At 45.6% G+C, this 23,231-nt stretch overlaps 1 protein-coding gene across 4 annotated transcripts in view; it reads left to right on the top strand.

The window, feature by feature from the left end:
• LOC119971592 (low choriolytic enzyme-like) overlaps positions 1-23,231 on the top strand; it is a 290,266-nt gene that overhangs the window by 245,666 nt on the left and 21,369 nt on the right. The window contains exons 11-13 of one of the 4 annotated variants that reach the window (XM_038807370.1): positions 6,566-6,641; positions 6,887-7,002; positions 19,122-19,353. In XM_038807370.1, coding sequence (XP_038663298.1) covers positions 6,566-6,641; positions 6,887-7,002; positions 19,122-19,353 — 424 coding nt within the window. Of the gene's footprint in view, positions 1-6,565; positions 6,789-6,886; positions 7,003-19,121; positions 19,354-23,231 lie in introns of all 4 variants that reach the window. The other 3 variants (XM_038807369.1, XM_038807368.1, XM_038807371.1) reach the window with 3 other exon arrangements.

Genomic DNA, 23,231 nt, shown 5'->3' with positions numbered 1-23,231 from the left:
CTTCATGTACTCCCCGGCTCTGTGTCTGCATCTCCAACATTGATGGGATCGCCCTTTTCTGAAGAACGAGACCTGTCTGGACGGCAGCTAGTCCCTGGGGTCAGGCCGCCCTGCAACCGTCCGCCTATCTGCCCACTCGGAGGTTCCTCCCTTCACCTGCTGTGCCAGAGCAAGCACCAGATAGTGCCCCCGGAACCTCTTCACTAAAGGGCCTAACCAAGGTTATTATCTCTGGGTTGGTGCAAAGTGTTCGTGGTGCAGCTGTGGTGAAGTTGGTGTTGGCTCTGTACTGGTGCTCCGAGGTGTTGCGGCTGGTGGTGGGGGACCCCAAATGGGCCCGCTTCATCACCAAGTGATTTGCAGGGTTATGGCTGGGGGCAAGGGATACCAACCAATCCTTGCTCATTAGGAGGTGACCCTGCAAGACACAAGACAAGATTCATGGTGTGATCAACGGTAGGTGGGGTGGGAGGTGTGACTCACTTGCCATTGGCACATCGCAACGCATTGGGGGCTCACTTAGTTGTGCCATGCCGACCTCCACCTCTGTGACTTCCCACGCGCCCACCTCACTGACCAAGTCCATCGCCTTCTGTTCCGCGACGATGAGGGGTCACAGGTCAGGTGGGCCCCTTCCGGTCTTCTCCCGCCCCTGGCGGTTGTGGGCTGCCTTTGCCTGGGGGACAGATAATGCACAGAGTGAGGCATTCGTACGCAGGCAGCACAGGGGATCTGCAGCTAGTCGCCTATATGTGCAGGACACCTCGCCATGGTGGGAAGTATGGGGTGTTGAGATGTGGCGCAGGATGTGGTGTGAGCCGACTGCCGCAGATGGGGTTCGAACGCCCTCTGGGAGGGGGTTGGGTTACCGTGGTGTGTGAAGGAGATGGTGCCAGGGGCGCGGTGCTTACAAGCTGATTATACTGGACCTTTCCAAGGGTCAATGTTTCTTTTCATAGTGGATGCCCATTCCAAGTTACTGGAAGTCCACCAGATGTAATCCACCACATCGAAGATGCAAATTCAGTAGCTCCGGCTCTCCTTTAGCACCACAACATTCCAGAGGTGCTGGCCATGAGTAATGACACCCTCTTTACCAGAGAAGAGACTGAACGCTTCATAAAGACTAACAGGGTGCGACACATCTGCAAAGCCATGTATCATCCTTCCTCAAATGAGCTGGCCAGTGGTGGGGCAGACCTTCAAACCAGGTCTGAATCAAACTAAATGGTCCATCGGAGCATGCCTTCACAGGCAAAGTGCCGGTGGAACAATTGATGGGCCGGGGACTCGGGACCTGGCTTATCAACCACAGTAGGCATCACTCCCACCTGCGATCCAGCGATATCATTACCCAAGATAAACTGTATTTTTGGACCAGATAGTTTCTCTCTATTACTCCGACTACCACTTCACCACTCTTCACTGGACTTTCCAACCTTACCTTATATGATGGAAAATTACTCTGCTCACCCTGAATTCCACATATTACCACCTTTTCTGGCAATGCACTTCTCAAACTACATAACTCCTCATGTCTTACCATTAAGGATTGACTAGCTCCATATCTCTCAAAACTGTGACTTCTTTCACTGCTCCTCATGATACACATGAGTAAACTTTTACCCACACAAGTAAATTCTTTAAAGACATCTGGCACCTTCTTATCAATCACCTCTTGATCAGGCTTTATAACCTTTTGCACCTTCTTCGCTTCACTTGGGCTTTTCTTTACCACTTTAACAAACCCCACTGACTTATCCTGTTTACCATATCAACCTTCCCAGTGCTTTTCTTCAACCACCAACGCTGTGACTTTACATGGCCTAGTTTATTACAGTGAATACATTTGAAACTTTTCATTTCTTTTCCAGCCTCCTGGATTTATTTTTTAATCTGAGGTACACTCTCCTTATTATCTCCCATCAGATCTCCTTTACCTCTACCACTTGAGTATTTCTCATGTCCCCAGTTTCTATCCCTCACAGGCTGAAACTGACGTCGGAAACCAAACTTTCATTTATGAACTAATTCATAATCATCCTCTATTTCTGCTGCTAACCTTGCAGTTTTAACCCTCTGCTCTTCCACATGAGTTCCCACTACATCAGGAATTTAATTTTTAAACTCCTCCAAAAGTATAATTTCTCTGAGAGCTTCATACGTTTGGTCTATTTTCAAAGCACTTATCCACCTATCAAAGTTACTCTTTTTGATCCTTTCAAACTCCATGTATGTTTGACCAAGTTCTTTCCTTAAATTTCTAAATCTTTGTCTGCAGGCTTCAGGCACTAGTTCATATGCACCTAACATGGATTTTTTTCACCTCCTCATACGTCCCAGATACCTCCTGCAGTATTGATGCAAACACTTTACTAGCCCTACCTACTAGCTTTGTTTGAGTCAGTAATACCCACATGTCATGTGGCCATTTCATTTATATAGCTACCTTTTCAAATGAAATGAAAAAGGCTTCCACCTCCTTATCATCAAACCTTGGCAATGCTTGGAAATACTTAAATAGATTCCCACCAAACCTTCAACCATGACGCTCTTTCTCACTATCCTCATCACTATCCACCAACTGTATGTTTTCCTTTACGTCTGCCAATTTTAACTGACTGTTATGTTTCATAGCCATTTCAAACTCTCTCTTTTCCCTTTCCTCTATATCTCTTTCTTTTTGTTCTGCTCAGGCTATTCTTTCTTTGTTTCTTCTCTCTCCTTTTCTTTTTCTCTGATCTGTATCTCCCTTTCTCTTTCTTTTTCTCTCAATGCATATTCAAGCTGCTTTAATTCTTTTTCATGTTCAAGTTGCTTAATCTGCAACTGGATCTTTGCCATTTCCAATGAGAAGACTATATTGTCCTGTGAGAGTACCTTTAAGAAATGGATGTTTAAGCAATGTACCTTTAAGAAAATAGTGATGTCAGAGAGTGGGTGGTGCTGAGCTCACTTCTGCTTTTTTGGGAGTTTTTAGTTTCAGTTTGAAGAAAGCTTGGGTGTGGTTGTGAGCTGCATTGCTGGTGATCTCTGTCATGAAGAACTATATCTTAATCAGTTGGTGAAATCTGAATTGTAAAAAGGTCTCAGTATTGAATATAAATCTAATGTGCTCCGGTTTGAAGGATTTGTTATGTTTTTTGGATGTTAAAAGGACAGCATACAGGTTATTTACTGTGGTATTCTTTGGGGGATGTATTTGATTTACTGGTTGCTAAGATGTTCACTGTTTGTTTTAGAAAGGTTAACTTGAATTCATAGAATAAACATTATTTTGTTTTAAAAACCACTGGCTCATTTTCTGCTGTACAATACCTGTAGAGTGAGCCATGTGCTCCCCATACCACAATCTATTAAACATTGTGGGTCAGGTGAACTCCATGATACACTTTGGGATTCTCTAAACCCTGACCCATAACAGTATCTCAGGCAATTTTAACTGCTCCGCCACCGCGTAAGTACCTCTTCTTTTCACATTTTGTCAGGTAATGTGAACTGCAATGATTTTGCCAAATCTAAAAGTGTGTTTTTAGTCTCTGTCCATAAGGTACTGCATGCGACCGTCTCCACCCCCAAAAACCTCTGAGCTTCTGAAAGAGCCATTGTACACAACACACTCCCTACTTAAACTAGATTCCACTGGGTGCAGGGCATCATTGATTGAATCCACATGGTCATCAAGGCAATCAGCAACTAAATATTGAGACCCATCAACAGGAAGCGCTTCCACTCCCTCAGCGTCTGTGACCATAACCAAAGCTTCCTATAGTGTGTGCTTGCTTTCCTGGCAGATGCCATGACTCCTTCATTTGCCAGATTCCTCAGGTCTTCACTCCAAATTCCAAAATGCTTGGGTGGATACTGGGAAGAGAAGCAAAATCACTTGCCAAGATGGCTATTGAATCCGCTACGTGGGGCCCAGGCAGGAGCATGGAGACAATACAGTCAATTACCTTCTCAGTAAGACAATCATTGGGCAGGCCGTCACATGTTTAGAGGAACTACCCAGCATTCCCTGAGGTCTGATATATATACTGAGAACTGGTGGTGTCCTCTAGTGTTTGAATTAACCCTTCACTAGCTTGCCTATATACATATAGTTACAACCAGTAGCTTTGTGTCATCACAAGACACAAGACATGATGATGATTGGACTAAGGGTTGGGTGATGTTGGATGCGGCAGTGTGGGGAGGGGGTGGAGGAAACTGTGTGGGGGGAGTGTGGGTTGGTGCAGGTGGACGGGGGCATGTGGGGGGAGTGTGGATTGGTGGGGGTGGAAGAGGCAGTGTGGGCGTGGTGGGTGTGTTGAGGGGGTGGTGGGTGTGTGGAGGGACCAGTGTGGTGGGGGGTGGTGGCACGTGCCGTGGGGAACCGCAACTCAACTCATCACTCGATGCCGACCTCTGCCTTGGCGACTGCCCGCTCCTGGGCCCACCGAACAAATCCAGGGTCTGCTGCTCTGCTGTGTTGAGGAGCAGTAGATCCAGGGCTCTCTCTCCGGTTTTCTCCCTCTCTCAGCGGTTGAGCGCTGCCTTCTCCTGGGGTGGTGTGGAGAACGAAAACGCAGTGTTAGACTGTCGGATGCATGTAGCACAGGGGGTGGGTAGCTGGTGGCCTTTGTGATCAGGAGGAGGTCGTGCAGTTTCATGAGACACCGCTGGCCAGTTCTAATGATGTTGCCCATAATGCGCACAACCTCTCCCACCTGTGCCCAGGCCCAGTACACAAGCGCAGGCTGGGAGGGCCGAAGGGCCTGTTCCTGTGCTATAATTTTATCTTTGCACAACAGCAGGTGGCCTGAAGGCAGCAACTGCCTTCCTATCCCTGGGTACAGGGTAGACTGTCTCTCCTCCACTGCATCTACCAGGGTCTCCAGTTCTGCATCAATGAATTATGGTGATGTTTGTCTTGCTGCCATCCTGTTGGCTGGGATGGGTGTGTGTGGGATGCGGAGTGCTCATAAGCAGCTGCAGCTGGTCAGCCTCTCGAGAGCGAATTCCAAATCCGGCGAATCAGACACCATTTTTCATTGGAATCGATCGTGTTCCACGTGGCGCCAGTGCTAGCCCCTTAATGGTTGGTGGATTGATCAAGGAATGGTGCCAATTTTGCTGTCATAGAACACTACCGAATTGGTCCCAGCATCAACACTTAGTTTCTGGCGCATAGAATTCCACTCTGTATGTTTCCAAGAAGCAGTTAGATCTAGCACTTGGGGTGAATGGAGATCAAAAGATACTGGGGGGAAGGTGGGATTAGGCTATTGATTTGGATGATCAATCATGATCATATTGAAAGGCACAGCAAGCTTGAAGGGCCGAATGGCCTCCTCCTGCTCCTATTTTCTATGTTTCTGTAAGGCCTGACAGGATGCTGGTGGGCAGCTGTTTAAATGAGCATTCATGAGATGCAAATGAACGCAAATAGCATTTTTGGTCAGTGGGAAGAGCGACCTGCCATTAACCTGGAGAATTTCTGTGTGATTTTATGCTCCCACTTGGTTCTCTGCTCCTGTCTCTCAAAATAAGCTTTTCTCCAATTTATTAAACTGGTTTTGTTCATACTTTTGTCCTTTTATATCATCATTACAAAACAAATTATGGCATTATTGTATAGAGGCCATTCTAATTTTACTTCTCCTGTATGGGTTCTTATATTCCCCATTATTAAATTCCTTGTTGGGCTTTTTTATATACTGACTATAATAATAATAATAATCTTTATTGTCACAAGTAGGTTTACATTAACACTGCAATGAAGTTACTGAGAAAATCCCCTAGTCGCCACGTTCCGGCGCCTGTTCGAGTACACAGAGGGAGAATTCAGAATGTTCAAATTATCTAACAGCCCGTCTTTCAGGATGAAATGAATGAAAACTGCTTATTGTCACAAGTAGGCTTCAAATGAAGTTACTGTGAAAAGCCCCTAGTCACCACATTCCGGATCCTGTTCGGGGAGGCTGGTACGAGAATTAATCCGTGCTGCTGGCCTGCCTTGGTTTGCTTTCAAAGCCACCGATTTAGCGATGTGCTAAACCAGCCCCAATTTTGTGGGAGGAAACCGGAGCACCCGGAGGAAACGTGCAGCCTCTGCACAGACAGTGACCCAAGCTGGGAATCGAACCTGGTACTGTGAATCAACAGTGCTAACCACTGTGCTACCATGCTGGAAAGGAATCCTGTGAAAATTATACAGCTGCATTCCCTATTCCCTTTACACGCCTCTTCTGCATATTTAACCTCAAGTTAATTGAAATCCCCCACATTGATTTTTTCCTTAATTTTCCAATTTATTTCAATATTTCTTCTAACATCTGACTTGCACTCGGTGGGCTATATGTAATTAATCTGATTGTTTTTTTAAAAATCTTTACCCTTTTGGATTTATGGTTTTCTCTATCTGATAGCTGAATCAAATTTTATCTAAAGACCATTGTCTCCCAATCAATATTTCTTCTATAAAAGGTTGCTTCCACTTTATATTTCAGATTGTTTTCTGATTCTATATGAATAATTCTGAAGCGTGGCTTCTGGATAATCTGACTGGATCTTTGTTTTACAGGTTTTCCTACAGTTTACAACATTTGAAGTACAATACTTTACAAACTGCTATAGCGATCGTGTAATAATTTATGATGGTGAGGATATACTTTCTCCAATCCTTGATGGACCAACCTGTGGTGGAGAGAACCCCGCAGTGGTATCATCTGGAAGATCATTATTGGTTCGGTTTTATACTACCCAAAAATGGGTGGCAAATGGTTTCAGTGTTAATTATCAATTTGGTAATGCTGTCTTTAAGTTACAAATTCTGCATATATTGTTGATTTAGTTATATAATTTCAAACATGCTGCTAATTACTAAATTTATTTTACCTTCTAGTTAAGTGTGGTCATATGATGAAAGATAAGAGGGGAAATATTGATTTTAAAGTTTGGAGACTGACTTATCCAAGGACAAAATGCCTGTGGGTCCTATTGGTACCAAGAGCATTTCAGGTACGAGTACCATACAACAGCAATTATGCTTTCTTGTAAATTTATAACAAAGACTTCTAATTGCTATTCATGAAACCAAAAGAAGTCAAATTAAATGTTGCAATGAACAGGTCCGTGTAGACTCAAAAACGTGAAGGAAATTAATTTTCTTGAGGGTTTACAATCAATTAAAGCATTTGTAATATCAGGTGACTATTCACATTGAGATTTGTAGAGGACTAATAAAGAAATACTTAAGAACTTCCTTCTACATTTCTGCATATGTTGTAAAACCTGGGGGGATGGGGGAAGTGAGTTGGGGGACAGATGGGGGAGTTGGGTGAGGACATGAAGGTCGGGGCAGGGGGTCCCGGCGTAGCGGAGTGGCGCCAACCATTCCAGCGTTGGGCCTCCCCAAAGGGGCGGATTTCTCCGCACCTTTAGGGGCTAGGCCCGTGCCGGAGTGGCTCCCGCTCTGCCGGCTGGCGCCAGAACTGGCACCAACGGCCTTTGGCGCCCACCGATCGGCGTCGGGGCTGGCCGAAAGGCCTTCGCCGGTCGGCGTGAGTCCGCGCATGTGCCGGAGCGTCAGTGGCCACTGATGTCACCACCGCAGCATGCGTGGTGGACGGGGTCACTTGCGCCTCCGCCATGGTGGAGGCCATGGCGGCGGCAGAAGAAAAAGAGTGCCCCCACGGCACACGCCCGCCCGCCGATCGGTGGGCCCCGATCGCGGGCCAGGCCACCGTGGGGGCACTCCCCGGGGTCCGATCGCCCCGCGCCCCCCCAGAACTCTGGGAGCCCGCTCGCGCGGCCAATCTTGCCGGCACAGAGGTGGTTTAAACCACGTCGGCGGGAGAGGCCTGACAGTGACGGGACTTTGGCCCATCACGGGCCGAAGAATCGCCACGAGGGGCACGCCGATCGGCACGGGGGGCACGCCGATCAGCGGGGCGCGATTCCCACTCCTGCCGATTCCTGGGTGGCGGAGAATTCCGGCCACGGCGGGGGCAGGATTTACGCCGGCCCTGGGTGATTCCCCAACCCTGCGGGGGGTCGGTGAATTCCGCCCCTGGTGATGGGCCACAGGCTTCTTTGAAGGGCTGTACAGAATGAAGAGAAGGAAAGCCTGGGCTTCAATGCAGTGAGGTAGAAGGGGTGAAAGGTCAGCATGGATGGATGGTTTCACGCAATCATGAGGGGGTGTGAGGCGGGGCATTATGGAGGTGGTATGTAAAAAAGGGCAAGGCTAATAGCAAAACATGTCAATGACCAATGCCCTGTTGTAGCTGAGACCATTCAGCTTGAACTCTATTGACATAGGCATGCTTGGAGTTAGACTTGGCATGCAATTGTGACCAATCAAGCAGCACTGTTTTATGAGTATGCCAATGATTGCTGCTCAGCATTTATCCCTTGGCACAGAGTTCTAAATTCAATGACTGCAATGGTGTGGCTGTACCATTTCCCAACTGGGAAAGCAACTTTATCCCCTTCGAAATGTGCCCATGGTACATTTTCCAAGGATAGCTATCCTTATCCTTGGCACCTGTGCTAAAGTGCCTGTTGAAAATGCTCCCATGTGCCAAACTGAGTGCAAGGTCTTGGAGTTAAAATTAGGACAATACTTGCACCTGAGATGAGAGCTCATGATGCAGTAGCGCGCCCAAGCTGTTGACACTCGGGTATGTGGTGTAGAATGGTGTGGTGAGGGGTCTTGCCTGACCAGCATGTGAACTAAGGAATGGGCATCAATATTTTGTCAGGACATGAGTCAGTGGGCTTTGAGAGAAATCTGCAGATGAACAATGGACAGAGTGGTCGTCAGTAGACAAATGCTAACCGTCAAATCTCTTTCTTTCATACTGTAGTGAGGAGACTGGCAGGAAACCGAGCCTGGTAATCTTCCTGGCATTCTTCTTGTTCATAGGCAGAAAAGGAGAAGATGATGTCAACAGTGACGCTTGGCTCTCCAAAGGCAGGAGTAGAACCATCATTGAAAGGGCTAGCAGTATCTTCTCCAGATGCAGAGGATGAACCATAGAGAACCATTGCTCATAGATGCTTCACAACACCCAAGGTCCACAGATGGCCTGGGAGACGAGCCTGCTTTTGATGTGCTGGTGTGTGGCTGTGCCAGGCTTCTTGGCCTGTGGAGCTGAAGCAAAAGGAGCCATGGAAAGAGGGAATTTAGATAGGTGACACACTCCTGCGGTCATCTGGTTGGATGGCCCCGTGGCGTGAACCAGGTGCTCCTCTGTACTGTGGGTGCCTGAGTGTCCCGGACTGCCTACTTGAGAGAGAAGAGCAGCTGGAGTAAACTCAAGAAACTCTGGTCCCCTTATAGATCATAGATCGTAGAATTTACAGTGCAGAAGGAGGCCATTGGGCCCATCAAGTCTGCACCGGCTCTTGGAAAGAGCACTTACCCAAGGTCAACACCTCCACCCTATCCCCATAACCCAGTAACCCCACCCAACACTAAGGGCAATTTATCATGGTCAATCCACCTAACCTGCACATCTTTGGACTGTGGGAAGAAACCGGAGCACCCGGAGGAAACCCACGCACACACGGGTGTGGATGTGCAGACTCCGCACAGACAGTGACTCAAGCCGGAATCGAACCTGGGACCCTGGAGCTGTGAAGCCATTGTGCTATCCACAATGCTACCGTGCTGCCTAAATATTTACTAACTCACATCATAGAACATAGAACATAGAACGATACAGCGCAGTACAGGCCCTTCGGCCCTCGATGTTGCACCGACATGGAAAAAAAACTAAAGGCCATCTAACCTAGACTATGCCCTTATCATCCATATGCTTATCCAATAATCATGAATGAATGAATGTTACAAGTAGGCTTCAAATGAAGTTACTGTGAAAAGCCCCTAGTCTCCACATTCCAGCACCTGTTCGGGGAGGCTGGTACGGGAATTGAACCGTGCTGCTGGCCTGCCTTAGTCTGCTTTCAAAGCCAGTGATTTAGCCCTGTGCTAAACAGTCCCAGTCCCTTCTGGCATTAACACTGATGGATGCCAGTAATGCCTCTGCCATGGAGTCCAGATCCTGTAGCAGTGCAGGACAGAAGTTTTGGACCAAGGTCTCTATTGCGGCTGCCACCTGAAAGTGTTGACCTCATGCACTGGTCTGTTGGCGCAATCACTTCAGACTGAAGGCGAATGGCCCTCTCCACCGAGCCTTGCAATCTGAGGAGTGTTGCAGACATCCCTTTCTGATTTCCCCTTTGTTGCCTTTGCTACATGCCACTGTTGCCTTTGTGAATGGGAGGCTCATAATCTGACTCTGACTCAGCAGATTACGGGTTTCAATCAGAGGACCTGATAAACATGAATAGTAAAGAAGAGGAACTTTGTGGGAAAATGATTGGACAGTACTGGTCAGAGTCCGAACACCACTGGAAGAGATTTGACGCAAATTGGAGGACGAACTGGGGACCAAAGTGTAGTGGGGACTCTGGAGCGAAACACTGAGCAGTGCTAACTCCACCTACTCCTGCGCAAGGCTTAGCGTCATGCAGCTCAAAGTGGTGCACAGAACACACCTGACCAGAACCCGAATGAGCAGGTTCTTCCCAGAGGCGGAGGGCAAATGTGAATGGTGCCAGAGGGACCCGTCCAACCACACCCACACGTTCTGGGCATATGCCAAACTTACTGGGTTCTGGACAGCCTTCTCCGAGGCAATGTCCAAGGTTGTGGGGGTGAGGGTGAAGCCATGCCAAAATGTGGTAATCTTCGGGGTATTAGAGCAGCCAGAGCTACAAATGGGGAAGAGGGCCGGCACCCTTGCTTTCACTTCCCTAGTCGCATGCCAAAGAGCCCTGCTCGGCTGGCGATCAGCAGCACCAGTCACAGCTTCAGACTAGCTTGCCGGCCTTTCGGAATTTCCCGGGGAAACGGGAAATCTAGAAAGAAAAGGGAGAAGAAAAATAAAAAATAAAGACAGGGGGCGGGGGAGAACAACAGGAGTGCACAACCCGGGGTGGAAGGGGAGAAGAGAAGAGGAGAAAAGACTGAAGGGCTGCAGTGATATCAGAGAGTGGGTGGAGCTGGGCTGTCTGTCAGCTTTTTACTTTTGTTTTTGAGCAGGCTGCACGGTGGGTTTTAGTTTTGTTTTCAGTGTTGGAGCTGAAGCCAGACAATGCAAGTGTACTGCTGTCCCCTCTGCCATCAAAAGACTATCTCTTGATCATTTGGTGAATCCAGAATTATAAATGTTTTCAGTAGTGACTTTAACCTGATGTGCTTCTGGTAAAGGTTTTGTTTTTCAGTTGTGTAGATGTTAAAAAGGAAAGCTTAAAGGTTTTCTAAGTTTTGTAGTCTTTGGGGGTTGTATTTGAATTAATGGTTGCTAAGGTGTTCATTATGTTTCAAAAAGGTTAACTTGAGTTGATAGAATAAACATTGTTTTGATTTAAAACATACCTTTCCATTTCTGCTCTACCACACCTGTACAGTGGGCCGTGTGCTCCTCATACCACAATCTAGTAAAAGTTGTGGGTCAGGTGAACTCCATGATGCACTTTGGGGTTCTCCAAACCCTGGCCCATAACAAACTGGAGGCTCAAGAGGGATAAAAGTCTATCTATTGGATTGGCTTTGTGAACTTAAAGACAGTGAGGTGAGCATATTGTGGTTGCTTTTCAGGTGAGGTATTTTAGTTTAAGTAGGGAGTGTGTTGTGGACAATGGCTCTTTCAGAGGCTCAGAAGTTTTTGGGGATGGAGACGGTCACACGCAGTAATTTACGTACAGAGACTAAAAGCAGAGTGTTAGATTTGGCAAAAACTTTGCAGTTAAAATTACCTGACAAAATGCGAAAAGATGAGGTAATTATGGTGGTGGCTAAGCATTTAAAGTTGCCGGAAATACAGTTTGACTCATTTGAAATGGCAAAAATTCAGTTGCAAATTAGAGAAATGGAACATGAGAAAGAATTAAAGCAGCTTGAATACGAAAAAGAGAGAGCAGAAAGAGAAAGAGAGAGGGGGGAAAAGAAAGATAAAGAGAAAGAGAGAGAGAGAGCAAAAAGAGAGAGAAGAAAGGAAAACAGAAAGAATAGCCCGAGCAGAACAAAAAGAGAAAGAGATATACAGATCAGGGAAAAAGATAAAGAGAGAGAGAGTTTGAACTGCAGAAAATGGCCATGAAACATGACAGTCAGTTAAAATTGGCAGTCGTAAAGGGAAACGAACAGTTGGTGGACAGTGATGACGATGGTGAGAAAGAGCATCATAGTCAAAGACTTGGTGGGAATCTATTTAAATATGTCCAAGCATTGCCAAGGTTTGACGAGAAGGAGGTAGAAGCCTTTTTCATTTCATTTGAGAAGGTGGCTAGACAAATGAAATGGCCACAGGACATGTGGGTATTACTGATTCAAACAAAGCTGGTAGGTAGAGCTTGTGAAGTGTTTGCATCACTAGCGGAGAATGTATCTGGTACGTATGAGGAGGTGAAAAAAATCCATCTTAAGTGCATATGAACTTGTGCCTGAAGCTTACAGACAAAGCTTTAGAAATTTAAGGAACAAATTTGGTCAAACATACATGGAGTTTGAAAGGATCAAACAGAGTAATTTTGATAGGTGGATAAGGGCTTTGAAAATAGACCAAACGTATGAAGCTCTCAGAGAAATTATACTTTTGGAGGAGTTTAAAAATTTAATTTCTGATGTAGTGAGAATTCATGTGGAAGAGCAGAGGGTTAAAACTGCGAGATTAGCAGCAGAAATTGCAGTTAATTATGAATTAGTTCAATAGTCAAAGCTTGGTTTCCGACATCAGTTTCAGCCTGTGAGGGATAGAAACTGGGGACATGAGAAATACTCAAATGGTAAAGGTAAAGGTGAACTGATGGGAGATAATAAGGAGAGTGTACCTCAGATTAAAAAAGAAATCCAGGAGGGTGGAAAAGAAATGAAAAGTTTCAAATGTTTTCACTGTAATAAACTAGGCCATGTAAAGTCACAGTGTTGGTGGTTGAAGAAAAGCACTGGGAAGGCTGTTGTGGTCAAACATGATAAGACAGTGGGGTTTGTTAAAGTGGCAAAGGAATGTCCAAGTGAAGCGAAGGAGGTGCAAAAGATTATACAGCCTGATCAAGAGATGATTGATAAGAGGGTGCCAGATCTCTTTAAAGAATTCACTTGTGTGGGTAAAGTTTACTCATGTGTATCAGGAGGACCAGGTAAAAAAACCACAATTTTAAGAGATACGGGAGCTAGTCAATCTTTAATGGTAAGAGATGAGGAGTTATGTAGTTTGGGAAGAATGCTGCCAGAGCATGTGATAATATGTCGAATTCAGAGTGAGAGAAGTAGTGTTCAATTATGTAAAGTAAGGTTGGAAAGTCCAGTGAAGAGAGGTGAAATTGTAGTAGGAGTAATAGAGAAACTATCTTCTCTAGGACTACAGTTTATATTGGGTAATGATATAGCTGGATCGCAGGTGGGAGTGATGCCTACTGTGGTTGATAAGCCAGGGGAAAAATCAGACAACTGAAGTGTTGAAGGACGAATATTCTGGGATTTTTCCAGATTGTGTCCCAACAAGGCAGCAAAGTCACAGGCTAAACATAGAACATAGAACATTACAGTGCAGTACAGGCCCTTCGGCCCTCGATGTTGCGCCGTCCTGAGACAAGAGGAGAAATCAAGGAGTGAAGATGAAGTTGAAGTGCAATAATCAGAAATGATTTTTGATCAGATAGTTGAAAAAGAACAAGAACAGGTGGAGGATGAGGTGAATATTTTTAGTTCAGGAAAATTGGCAGAGTTACAACAGAAAGATGTAGAAATAAAATGGATGTATCAGAAAGCATACACGGAAGTGGAATCTGAGTGTATACCAGAGTGTTATTACCGTAAAAGTGATGTCTTGATGAGAAAATGGAGACCTTTACATATGCAGGCGGATCAAAAGTGGGCAGGAGTTCATCAAGTAGTATTGCCGGTCGGGTATAGAAAGGAGCTGTTGCGAGATGCAAGAGGTACCAGTGGGAGGTCATTTGGAAATCAGGAAACTCAAGCTAAAATCCAGAAACATTTTTATTGGCCTGGACTACATAAAGATGTGGGTACATTTTGTCAGTCATGTCACACATGTCAAGTGATAGGGAAGCCTCAAGCAGTGATAAAACCAGCACCTTTAATACCCATTCCAGCATTTGAGGAACCTTTTACAAGGGTCCTAATTGATTGCGTAAGACCGCCTCCTAAAACGAAATGTGGGAATCAATATCTTTTGACTATAATGGATGGGTCTACTAGGTTTCCAGAGGCCAGTCCAGTATGTAATATTACAGCTAAAAAGATTGTGGAGGAGTTGCTTAAATTCTTTACTAGATATGGACAACCCACAGAAATACAATCGGATCAAGGATCAAATTTTACCTCAAGGTTATTCAAATAAGTTATGGATCGCTCAGAAATAAAACAATTTAAATCAACTGCGTACCATCCAGAATCGCAGGGAGCACTAAAAAGGTGGCATCAGACATTAAAGACAATGCTGTGGTTTAGCTCACTCAGCTAAATCGCTGGCTTTTAAAGCAGGCCAGCAGCACGGTTCGATTCCTGTACCAGCCTCCCCGGACAGGCGCCGAAATGTGGCGACTAGGGGCTTTTCACAGTAACTTCATTGAAGCCTACTCGTGACAATAAAGCGATTTTCATTTTTCATTTTTTTCATTTTATTGTCATGATTATCCAGTGGATTGGGATAAAGGAATTCCATTCGTACTGTTTGCAATTAGGGGTGCACCGAATGAGTCAACCAAATTCAGTCCTTTTGAACTAATGTTTGGTCATGGGTTAAGAGGACCACTTAAATTCATTAAGGAAAAATTGGCGAGTGAGAAACTGGCCTGAAAGAGTTATTGATATCACGTGGGCAATTTTGTATAGATAAATTGGGAAGTACTGAAATGGCTATACATGATGTAGATATGGGAAATGCTGTTCCAATCAAACAGCATCCATACAGACTCAATCCCTTAAATTTGGCACAGGTTAACAAAGAGATTGAGAGTATGCCTAAAAATGGCATAATTGAGGTGGGTTGCAGCCAATGGAGCTCACCCATGGTGATGGTACTAAAACCAGACGTTACCCAAAGGTTGTGTGTGGACTATAGAAAGGTTAATGCAGTTACAAGAACGGACTCTTGTCCTGTCCCACGTTTGGAGGATTGCATTGAGAAAGTGGGACAATCAGCTTTTATTTCCAAACTGGATTTACTTAAAGGTTACTGGCAGGTACCTTTATCCAAAAGGGCAAAGGAAATTTCAGCTTTTGTGACTCCAGATGGTATATACCAATTCAAAGTTATGCCATTTGGCATGAAAAACGCCCCAGCCACATTTTAACGGTTAACCAATTTGTTTCATGATTACCCAATTGTGCGGTGTGCACCGACAGTCTGGTCATTTTCAGCCAGACATGGAAAGAACATCTGATCGATCGACTTCAGGAGGCAGGTTTGGTGATAAACCAAGCCAAAAGTGAATTTGGAAAAGCCCAAGTCACTTTCCTTGGCCATACAATCGGATGGGTCGAATGGTCCCACGGGATGTGAAAACAAAAGTTATTGGGGAGTTTCCGTTACCCTCGACATGACGAGAAATAATGCGATTTCTTGGCATGAGTGATTTGATCGAACATTTGTGCAAAAGATTTGTAGAGTGATGGCTCCACTGATGAACTTGCTAAAGAAACGTCAAAAATGTCAATGGACAGCGGACTTTCAACAGACATTTGACTTCCTGAAAGCTGTGATAACCAATGCTCCTGTGTTGGAGAATTGCAAGGGACTCTGATCAGATTGAACTGAAGTATCTGACTTTAAAGAGAAATGCCGAGGTGTTGAAAAATGGATGGTTCGTGCAGAGACCTTCTTGTTCAAAGAGACTGTCAATCAGGAAGGATTTCAGTTGGAGGAAGAAGAACAAAAATTGGCTATATTATTGTACCTGTTTGCATGTGCTGTTTTTTGAAACAAAAAAGTATATTTACTGTGTGCATTTCTTAAAGGATAGTGAAAAATGAAACCATCTTGAAGTTGATGGTTTATCTTATTTTCTTGGGGGGAGGTGTCATGTGAGAGTACCTTTAAGAAATGGGTGTGTACATAAATATCTGTAGTGAGAGTACCTTTAAGAAATGGGTGTTAACTGCTGCAGTGATGCCAGAGAGTGGTATTTTAGTTTCAGTAGGGAGTCTGTTCCCAGCCTTCTATCCCTGACAAATGCCTCCTTTTTCTTTTCGACGAGACCTACGATATCTCTTGTTATCCAAGGTTCCCGAAATTTGCCATATTTATCTTTCTTCCTCACAGGAACATGCCAGTCCTGAATTCCTTTCAACTGACATTTGAAAGCCTCCCACATGTCAGATGTTTATTTACCCTCAAACATCCGCCCCCAATCTAGGTTCTTCAGTTCCCGTCTAATATTTTAATAATTAGCCTTCCCCCAATTTACCCTAGGACCACTATTATCCTTGTCCACCAGCACTTTAAAACTTACTGAATTGTGGTCACTGTTCCCGAAATGCTCCCCTGCTGAAACATCTAGTACCTGGCTGGGCTCATTCCCCAAGATCAGGTCCAGTACAGCCCCTTCCCTAGTTGGACTATCTACATATTGTTTTAAGAAGCCCTCTTGGATGCTCCTTACAAACTCTGCCCCATCCAAGCCCCTAGCACTAAGTGAGTCCCAGTCAATACTGGGGAAGTTCCTCAGGTGAATGAAGAGGTATGTTGCAGAAACAAAAATATAGACAAAGTCAAAGATGCCAGACAATGCTTTGAATGTGAGTATTTGCAGGTAATTAAGTCTTTACAGATCCAGAGATAGGGGTAACCACAGGTTAAAGAGGTGTGAATTGTCTCAAGCCATGCAATTGTCTTGCATCTTTGAATTTGTCTATATATATGTTTCTGGAACATACCTCTTCATTCATCTGAGGAAGGAGCAGTGCTCCGAAAGTGAGTGATTTGAAACAAACCTGTTGGACTTTATCCTGGTGTAAGACTTCTTACTGTGCTCACCCCAGTCCAACGCTGGCATCGCCACATCATGGTGTTCATACTCAAGATCTCTTTCTCAGATCTGTTGGTGTCTGTATTCCCTTAACACAGGAAAGTCTTCACAGATTTGGCTACAGTGCTTCTTAAAATTGTCTAGCACAGAGAGAGAAATGGTGAAGGAGAGATAAACTTCAGGGACCTTGTTTGCTAGCTGCTTAACAGATCTGAACGAAAGATGGCACTCTTTAGAAGACCCGCCTTCTTCCCTGAAAGTTACTGACTGGCTTCACCAACCACAGGTCCTGATAGGAGAAAGTTGAAAATTTTATATGCATTTTTATTGGCCACTTGCCAAGTCTGTCAAATGACATCATGGATTCTGCCTCAGAATCTAAAGGGGATGTTTTGGGCCATTCCCTTTGGACCATCGAGCCTTCATTTGCAGTGTGAAGCCCATGGGCCTCATTAAGTGGACCGATTAATGGTGAATAGAGTTCTTGGCCTCACCGGGCCCAGTGCTGGGAAGCCCATGGCAGCTCCCGGTCGCTACCACACTTAGAAATCTTCCCAGTCAATCATACCCTGAATCTCTGGCTTGTTCAGCATTAATAACAATTGCAGTCACAACAGTACTCTTTTGGAGCGGTAGGAGACCCTCTTGGATATAGTCTTGAGACACTTTTGGGAGAGGCCCCTCAGTAGTTAAAAATGGACAAAACATGCATCGAATAATGCAGAAACTCACTGGAATTATCAAAAGCAACTATCAAGAACAGCTTTTAAAAGCATCAACAAGAATGGACAAGAGCAACTGTCAAGAGCATCAAGAACAACCACCAAGAGCATTAAAAGGAACTATCAAGAACAATTGTCAAAACAATCAAGAACAACTGCCAAGGGTAACTGCCTGCCAAGGCATTTAAAACTTCAGCTCTTTAGATCTGTGGGGAAAGAATATGTGGCATATTTTTACCAAATCATTGCTTTCTATTTAATTCTGTCTGTTGACATAAGCTTGAGTGATATCATTATTTAATTTATAATGTATGACTAATATAAAAAGATGTGCTGAGAACAATGGCATTGAAGATGAAAGGGAAAGAAGGATATGTAAGGAGAGATGTTGAGCTGATTTGGGGTTGTCTTTGGAAATAATCTGGAAACTATTCTGGGCTGGGAGAAAGCACAGTTTGAATTAACCATCCAATCAAGCCTGAAAAGTCTTGGGCTGCAAAAATTGATTTTGTTCAAAGTGAAAGCGAGTTTGAGAGGTCATGTACCTTTACTGAAGAGAAAGTAGTTTTGCCTTGGGTAATCTTTGATTTTTATAGGAACACAGGAACAGCAAATAGGCCATTCAACCCATCGAGCTCCTCCAACATTCAATATGACCATGGCAAATTAGACATGTTAGTGCCTTTTACCCACACTAGCCACATAACCCTAGGAAATCTATCAATTTCTACTTTGCACATACTCAATGATTTAACTACCACTACCCTTTGGGGTAGAGAATTTCAAAGATTCACAACCTTCTGTGGAAAGAACTTTTTCCTCATCTAGGTCCTGAATGGTTTTCCCACTTATTTTGAAATTGCGCCCTCTGTTTCTAGACTCCCCAGATTCCCCAACCAAGGGAAACATCATATTCTCATCCACCCTGTAGAGATATAGTTAAACACCTAGAAGGGAGTGTTGTTTGGTGGGTGTTTATTTGTGGGTCTGACCAGTAGGGAGAATTGGGGGGAATTTTTTTCAGACTATTCTTAACTGTTCTGTTCGATGATTTTTAACCATGTAACTGGAGCATTTTCTACTTCATTGCATTTATGGAGCTGGAAGATGTCCAGACTGCTTTTTACACGGGAGTGAAAATTCAGGTCATTAACTTGTGAGATCTTTTTATATTGATCACTTCATATTTGTTGATTTATCGCCACTTAAAATCATTCAAGTAAGATATCTTATAAAAACTTTAAATCTCGCATTTCATTTGTGATTTGACTTTCCTTCTAATTGTTGGTTCCAGGTTGAAAGTTTTCATTGAAAACAGGCCTGACATATTTTTATATCCTTATTATTGAACAGATTGTTTTACAAATTACTAGATTGCACTTGAGCACAAATGAAAATTGTACAATTAATTATTTGGCCATCTACGATGTCGCTCGAAAACCTTCAGCTCTCCAGGGAAAATACTGTGGAATATCAAAGACGCCAATAGCTTTAACCTCAACTGGACGGACTCTCGTGCTGGAATTTTCTCATTCAATGTTCAAGCTTGGATGGGGATTTTCAGCTGAATACTATTCTATTGTGAGTAAGTAGTAAAAAGGCACACGTGTTATAGAAATCTTTAACCTTGCAGCAACCTTAAGAAGCCTTAAGTTCAAAGCTTTGAATACACTACTAGCCCACATCCATTATTTTTATCTAGTTGCTTTTCAATTAGACAATAAATATACATTTATTACTTTCACTCTTTAGAATCCACATAGATGGTTTTAAATCTTAATTAAGTTTAAATCTAATGTTATTGCAACATTTTGAACGCATGTATTTCCAGATGAAAGTCTATGGGTGCAATTTAATGGAAATGTTTCATTTTGGGCGTGATTGGCGCGGTGTTTCTCGATGGTCGCATTGACGAGATTGTAGCCTGTATTTAGTAGCACTTAGTGCCAGAAATGAGCCCCCATTCTCACCTTTACTGGCTGTCTCGCTGACTCATTCACCAGACACATGCCTCTAACAAGTGGGAGATGCTTTTAAATGCTTCCTCACCACTCACTACAGGTAACACATAAACAAGGCACTGCTCAGACCTGCTCCTCACTTTTGGGATGCTGACCTGGCCAGGCTTCTGGACACTGTGGAGGTGAGATGGGACATTGTATTTCCCCAAGGGGGTTGGAGGGCCAGTAGCAGGGCCAGCAATACCATCTGGGAGACAGTGGCTGTCAGTACATGCAGCATGACAAGGAGGACTGCAAAAACCATGTAGGAAGAAGATCAATGACCTCCACCGAAATGCAAGGGTAATAAACCAACTCTCCCCTGGCATCAGTTCCGCCTGCCACCCCTCAAAAACTCCTGCCCCAAATCACTGGCTGACACCTCGCATCCTCCCCATATCCAATCTTCACGTTTGTTTCTCACCCTTTCACCCAACAGCACAACCCTTTCATGTCCAGTTGGGATCCCCACACATGAGACCTGCCATAAACCCCACTGATCCAACAAGCGTGTGGCTCACAAAGCCGTCTCTTTGTCTCTTCATGAATAAATAGTCCATAATAGGCAGGAAAGGGCCGAGGCAGGAAGCAGAGTGCCTGAGAACTGAGTACCTCATCCCCTATGAGGAACAGACCCCGGAGATCGCAGAGTTGACCGAGGAGAGCACAATCACCGACGGCGAGGTTGGTCTGTGCCACAGACGTGAGCATCAACTATCCCCTCACCTCATTGACCTGTCTCAAGTGAGTTGTTCATGTCAAACAAAATGCTCCTTCCCTCTCACTGACCACACGTCCATTCTCTCACAGGATCTCCATCTGATGGGGCCGGTTCATCCAGGACCACCATCGAGGGGGTCACAGCTATCACCCCCACCTTCCTCCAGCCAGAGACACGCACCTCAGTGGCAGCATTAGTGGACAGGCTTTTGGAGCACAATCTGGTGAGCACCACACAGTTGTTGATGCACATCAGGTGGACACAGGAACATCCAAGGGAATGAGCAGTGGGAGGTCTGCTGGATCCCAGGACTCAGCTGAGTCCAAGTCAAATGTCAAGCCCCTGATCAAGGTTATCCCAGAGCTGATGCAGGTGCTAGGACATGGCTGTGAGATTCAGGAAGGGATGTCCAATGATTCTGAAAAAGATTCATGAAGGGCACTTAGGAATAGGGAAATGTAAAGGACGAGCCAGGGAGATGGTATACTGGTCAGGTATTAATCAAGATATTCAAGTAATGATCAAGAATTGTGCGATCTGTAAAAAATTTCAGAACAGACAGCTTCGAACAACCTTATCAGACATTCCGTTGGAGCAAACAAATCGAAAACTTGTAAGAAAGCTTACATTTCAAAAAAGAGGCAGAATAGGTATTAGAGCATAATACATTATACATAGATACATAGAAGATAGGAGCAGGAGGAGGCCTTTTGACCCTTCAAGCTGCTCTGCCATTTATCACGATCATTGCTGAGTAACCAACTCAATAGCCTCATCCTGCTTTCCCCCCATAGCCTTTGATCCCATTCACCCCAAGTGCTATATCTAACCGCCTCTTGAATATATTCCATGTTTTAGCATTAACTACTTCCTGTGGTAATGAATTCCACAGGCTCACCACTCTTTGGGTGAAGAAATGTCTCCTCATTTTCTGTCTATGAGATCTCCCCTCATTCTTCTGAACTCCAGCGAGAACAATCCTAACCTAGTCAATCTCTCCTCATACCTGGAATCAGTCTGGTAAACCTGATAAAATGACAAGGGGCTGGATTCTCCAATTCTGGGGCTATGTTCCCACGCCAGGAAAACTGGGGCAAAACGGCCACCGATTCCCCGTTTTGCTGGGGGCTAGCAGGACAACAGAGTAGAGCACCCAGTTCTAGCTGCCGATACGACCCGGGGAATTTCCGGGACCATGGCCGCGCATGTGCACGGTGGCAGCCTGCAGCGGTCATGCCGTGCTTCATGGCAGAGGCCGCTCACGGACCCGGTCCGCAAAATTGTCCCCTACTTCGGCCATCTCACGCCATAGGGAACTCAGCTGGTCGGGGGCGGAGCAGCGGGAGGCACATGGTGTACTCTGTGAGTATGCCACTTTGGAGGGGGCGGAGCATCGCAAAAGTGGGGCCACCCCCGATTCGATCGGGAAGTGAGATTCTCCAGCCGTTCGCCGAGTCCAATTTCGGCGACCGGAGAATCCAACCCAAGATGTTTGCAACCATTCTAAAAACCATTAAAAAAGATGACAAAGTCAGGGTGGAAGATTCTGATGGAAACGGAAGCATGTTGGGCGGGATTCTCCGTTGGCTGACAGCGAAACAGGCCGAGTGACCGGGGTTACCCTCCTACCATGGGACTGGGGTGGTGTCCAGTCAGGGATCATCACCATTGCCACGGCTTGCAAGACAGCCATTTGCTGTGGACCCCATTGACCATCCACCTTGGCCCCTGGTTCTGTAGAGTGACACCTACTGTATGGGCAGCCCTCCACCCCCTCCACACCACCACACTCGCACCCCACCCTCCGCAATACAGCCCCAACCCGGACACCACCTGCTGGCGGCCCAGCCAGGGCAACGCCCACAGTAGTCCCTACAGTGCTGGACGGGGGCAGCGGAGTGGAAGGTACCACTGACAAGGGCACAACCAGCCGACGATACCCCTGGCATCAGGGCTGAGCACCAAGGCAGAGGCCCACACGCTGCCAGACACCAACAGGGTCAGGAGTGCAGAGGTCAGGGACTGGTATGTGGGGACAGAGTCCACAGTGCCAACCGGGGCCACCATGTAGCCTGGTGGACCTGGTTGGGCACAGGGGTGCCCACCATGCTAACATGCCAGCGTTTCACATCCTGCAGACAATGAATTTTGCAATTCAACCAGCAATGGTAGCTTTCTGCAAGTCGCCGCAGACCTGGGGGGTGCCCTGTGCTGTGCGAGCTGGAGCTGGAGCAGACCTTGATGCACAAGTGCATCCACACCGCCATGGAGGCCCTTTATGCCCAGTCAGTACAATACACCCACTTCAATGTGGACCAATCCCACCAGGATGCCGGGCAGTGGGGTACACTGCTATCTGCGGGTGCCCAAGTCAAGGGGGTGGTCAACAGGATGCATGTCCCCCTGCGAGTACCTGCAGATTACAGGCCGCTCGACACCAACCAAAAAGGGTTCCACTTAACGAATGTGCAGCTGATATGTGAAGACCATGAGCTGCACATCATGTACATCTGCGCCCAATACCTGGGCAGTGTACATAACCCCTTCATCCTGGCACACACAACGATTCCTGACAAGTTCGAGACATCCCCCGCCCCCTACTGGGGGGTTGGTTCCTGGATGACAGAGGTTATCCACTGCGGTCATGGCCGCTGACACCTAACCGGAGGCCACAGACCAACGCGGAGATCCGCTACAACAACACCCATACAGCAACCAGGAGCGTGATCGAGCAGTGCTTCA

The sequence above is a fragment of the Scyliorhinus canicula genome, chromosome 9 (genome assembly GCF_902713615.1).
Source record: "Scyliorhinus canicula chromosome 9, sScyCan1.1, whole genome shotgun sequence".
Taxonomy (NCBI): domain Eukaryota; kingdom Metazoa; phylum Chordata; class Chondrichthyes; order Carcharhiniformes; family Scyliorhinidae; genus Scyliorhinus; species Scyliorhinus canicula.
Note: the sequence above shows the minus strand (reverse complement) of the source record. Positions and strands in the feature narration are given on the sequence as shown.